General features: G+C 38.1%; 1 protein-coding gene across 1 annotated transcript; it reads left to right on the top strand.

Moving 5' to 3' along the window:
• Nucleotides 1–2231: 2231 nt before the first annotated feature.
• Nucleotides 2232–3002, top strand: LOC113765912 (U-box domain-containing protein 40-like). Its single transcript, XM_027310152.1, has one exon. It carries the CDS (start codon nt 2232–2234, stop codon nt 3000–3002), a length of 771 nt encoding a protein of 256 aa, XP_027165953.1.
• Nucleotides 3003–3268: the final 266 nt, after the last annotated feature.

Below are 3268 nucleotides of genomic sequence, written 5' to 3'. Positions count from 1 at the left end.
GTAATTCATTGTCTTACAAAATGGAGTATTAATTAATTTGTGGAGATTAATAATTGCCTGTAGATATGGACAAACATTGGTTAGTCTCGTTCATGGGGTTTTGATAATTTTATGGATACAAAAGTCCCACGCATACACATCATCAAACAAATACATCAATTAAGGTGGGGAACTTAAGAAAGGCAAGCATAATACTATACATGTGATACTACATGTTTTTTATAGTATATATGCTTAATTATGTTTAATGCATACACATGAACCAGTCGGTAGGTTAATGTGTTCTTGAACATGAACCTAATCGTAAGATGGTATCATTAAAATTGCAAACTAATTATGACTGAAACATAATCTACTTTAGTGCTCAGAAGCAAGTTTTTGAAATGTAATATAGCATATCCAAGTGTTTTGATGTAACCAGAATAATATAAGTCATAAGAACAAAATGCTCTCAAACGAAAAAGTTTGAAGCATTATCTAAGTAAGAAAAAAATTTGGAGTAAATGATAACAATTGTTCTTCACATTTGACAGGTGTTAAATCTTAGCTCCTTACATACAAAATAAAGATTTTAGCCGCTTACAAATTCAAAACGTATTTTCCTGGTCCCTCGACACATTCCCAGCTATGGAAAATAGTCAAAATAGATGCACCTAAATGGTGTGAGAGATGGCTTCAAACTTTTTGATTTTTCATTCGAATAAAATTTTTGAAAATTTAAAATATCTATCTTCAAAGTTAGGTTTGTGCCTGTAGATCATTCTTTTTCTTATTTTATTTTTTGTTTCCTTTTGGAATGTACCAGTCACCGTCTTCAATAGATAATGATTGAGGTGGGTATGCAACATGAAGGATGATGGGATAAAAAGTTGCAGAGTCAACAACCCTGAGCTTGTAATTATTTCTGAACCAGCCAACATAGCTCACAGCAAAAACGACAAGAGGTCATCTTATTGACATACAAGCTGACATCGTAACAATGAGGTCATATCGGTTACATCACCAAAGCTGATGAGGATGATTTAATGTTTGTTCTAGATAATAAAACAAACATTAAATCATCTAGAACTTGACAGACAGCTTGCATGTCCTCGTCACAAGGCATGGAAAATTGGTCACAGAAAGAGATAGAATGGATTTGAACTACTTGAGAATTGGAATAAATTTTTTTAAAAATATCGTAACACTTTTTTAATACGATATATATGAGATTAAAAAAAAGTGATTGAAAAATGCGTTGACGATGTAAATAAGTTAATATGTGTAAATAATGAGTATTTCAAATAACATGTCATAATGTTTCGCTGTATTCTTTGAACTTATTTTAAACCGTTATGTAGGAGTAGGCAGCTTTTCAAATCGATGAAAATATTCAATTTTCTAGGGTGTAGGAGTAGGCATAAGTGCTTTTTGTACAAAATCTGCTTGCTTGCTGCAACTGATACCCTCAAGGGTAACTACGCAAAATTTATTTGTTACATGCATAAGTCGCACCCTGTTTATTTATTTGGCAATCTAGAACCTCATTTCTAATAACTTTGCCAATAAAAAAAAGAGGAGAAGCAGAGTCTAAATTGATGTAAAGTAGTGAGGGCACGAAATGAAATTCAGCCGAACAAAGTTATAATTGCAAAGGAAAATTTGTCAAATTGGTCCCTAACATTTATCAAAAACACTTTTTTAGTCCCTAACATATAAAATCAGCCAAAATTGTCCTTCACATTTAAATTGTAATTCAATTTGGTCCTAATGCTCGTTTTTGCTCCTTTTTCCGACTAAAAATAGCACGCCCCTCTCACGTGGTCATATTTTCAAGGGCAAAATTGGAAAACAAAAGCTTTACTCAACTGGCTAGTCTATTACACTGTGTAGCAATTTGTGCACTGAGAGAGACAAAGAGAGAGAGAGATTCATCAGCTAGCGGCAGAATCTTATCATCATCATGTCCCCAATTGTAATCAGCAATACAATTCCCCTTTCAAAGTTGATAAGATTACTGCTATCATCATTATCATCATCAGCAATACCTACCCGATTTGAAATCTCCCAATCGATCCGTAATATCCCTCACATATGAAAACCTTTTCAGGATCAAAATAGCAATGGAAAAGGGAGATGGGTAGTGGCGCCAAGCAGAAGCAGCTACCCAAGTGGAAAATCCACTTTGAGAAATCCCCAAAGCAAAAAATCCAACCTCCTCCAGAATTCGTTTGCCCCATCCTGGCTCCCTCATGGTTGACCCCGTTATTGTCTTCTCCGGCCACTCCTTCGAGCATAACTACATCGATGCCTGCAAGTCCCTCAACTTCAGGCCCACCCTCCCTGATAGCTCTGTTCTTGATTTCTCCACCCTCATTCCTAACCTCACCCTCAAGTCCGCTGTTCTCAGCTGGTGCCATTTTACTCTCTTTACCCCTCCTCCCAAACCCTTCGATTTCTGCTCCGCTCATAACCTCATTCGTACCTTATTGCTCACTTCCCGTTCCCAACATAAGCCTAATCATCAATTATCAAAGTTCTCTTCCCAAGAAATCGAGCTGACTCGAACGCCTAGTCAAGTTTCCGCCAACTCCAAGGAATCCGTGACGGCCGCCACTGTCATCAACAGGCCCACCACTCCTCTACCTTTAACCACCCGCCCCTATTGTTGCTGCTCTTCTTCGTCCTCCTCAGATATTGAGTCCTTGTGTCACTCTAGCTCCCTCGAAGAAGACAAGTTCATGACCAAGCTCCGGAGCTCTCAAGTGTTCGAGCAAGAGGAGGCTCTGCTTTCCCTCCGGAAACTAACCCGGACCCAGGAGGAATCCCGGGTGAATCTCTACACTGCGTGTCTATTCTCGGCTCTCCGGCCTCTGATCACCTCCAAATATGCTTATATTCAGGTGAACTCAGTCACCGTTGTGGTGAGCCTATCCTTAGAGAGTCGAAGCAAGATAAAGATCGTGAGGTCAGGGATCGTCCTCAGTGGATCTGGGATTTGTGTTTTCCAATTTTGCCCTTGAAAATATGACCACGTGAGAGGGGCGTGCTAGTTTTAGCTGGAGAAAGGAGCAAAAATGAGCATTAGGACCAAATTGGATCACAATTTAAATGTGAAGGACAATTTTGGCTGATTTTATATGTCAGGGACTACAAAAGTGTTTTTGGTAAATGTTAGGGACTAATTTGGCAAATTTCCCAATTGCAAAACTGTTTTAGCAGATTAAATTTCAACGTGTTTTTTTAGTTACATAGCCTCCTAGAGATAATTTATTTAGATGTCAGGCAG

The sequence above is a fragment of the Coffea eugenioides genome, chromosome 3 (assembly GCF_003713205.1).
Source record: "Coffea eugenioides isolate CCC68of chromosome 3, Ceug_1.0, whole genome shotgun sequence".
NCBI lineage: Eukaryota > Viridiplantae > Streptophyta > Magnoliopsida > Gentianales > Rubiaceae > Coffea > Coffea eugenioides.
This window is presented reverse-complemented; position numbering and strand designations above follow the sequence as displayed.

Excerpts from the sequence above, each read along its gene's own strand:
- LOC113765912 (XM_027310152.1), top strand. The coding sequence starts at position 2,232 with ATGGTTGACCCCGTTATTGTCTTCTCCGGCCACTCCTTCGAGCATAAC.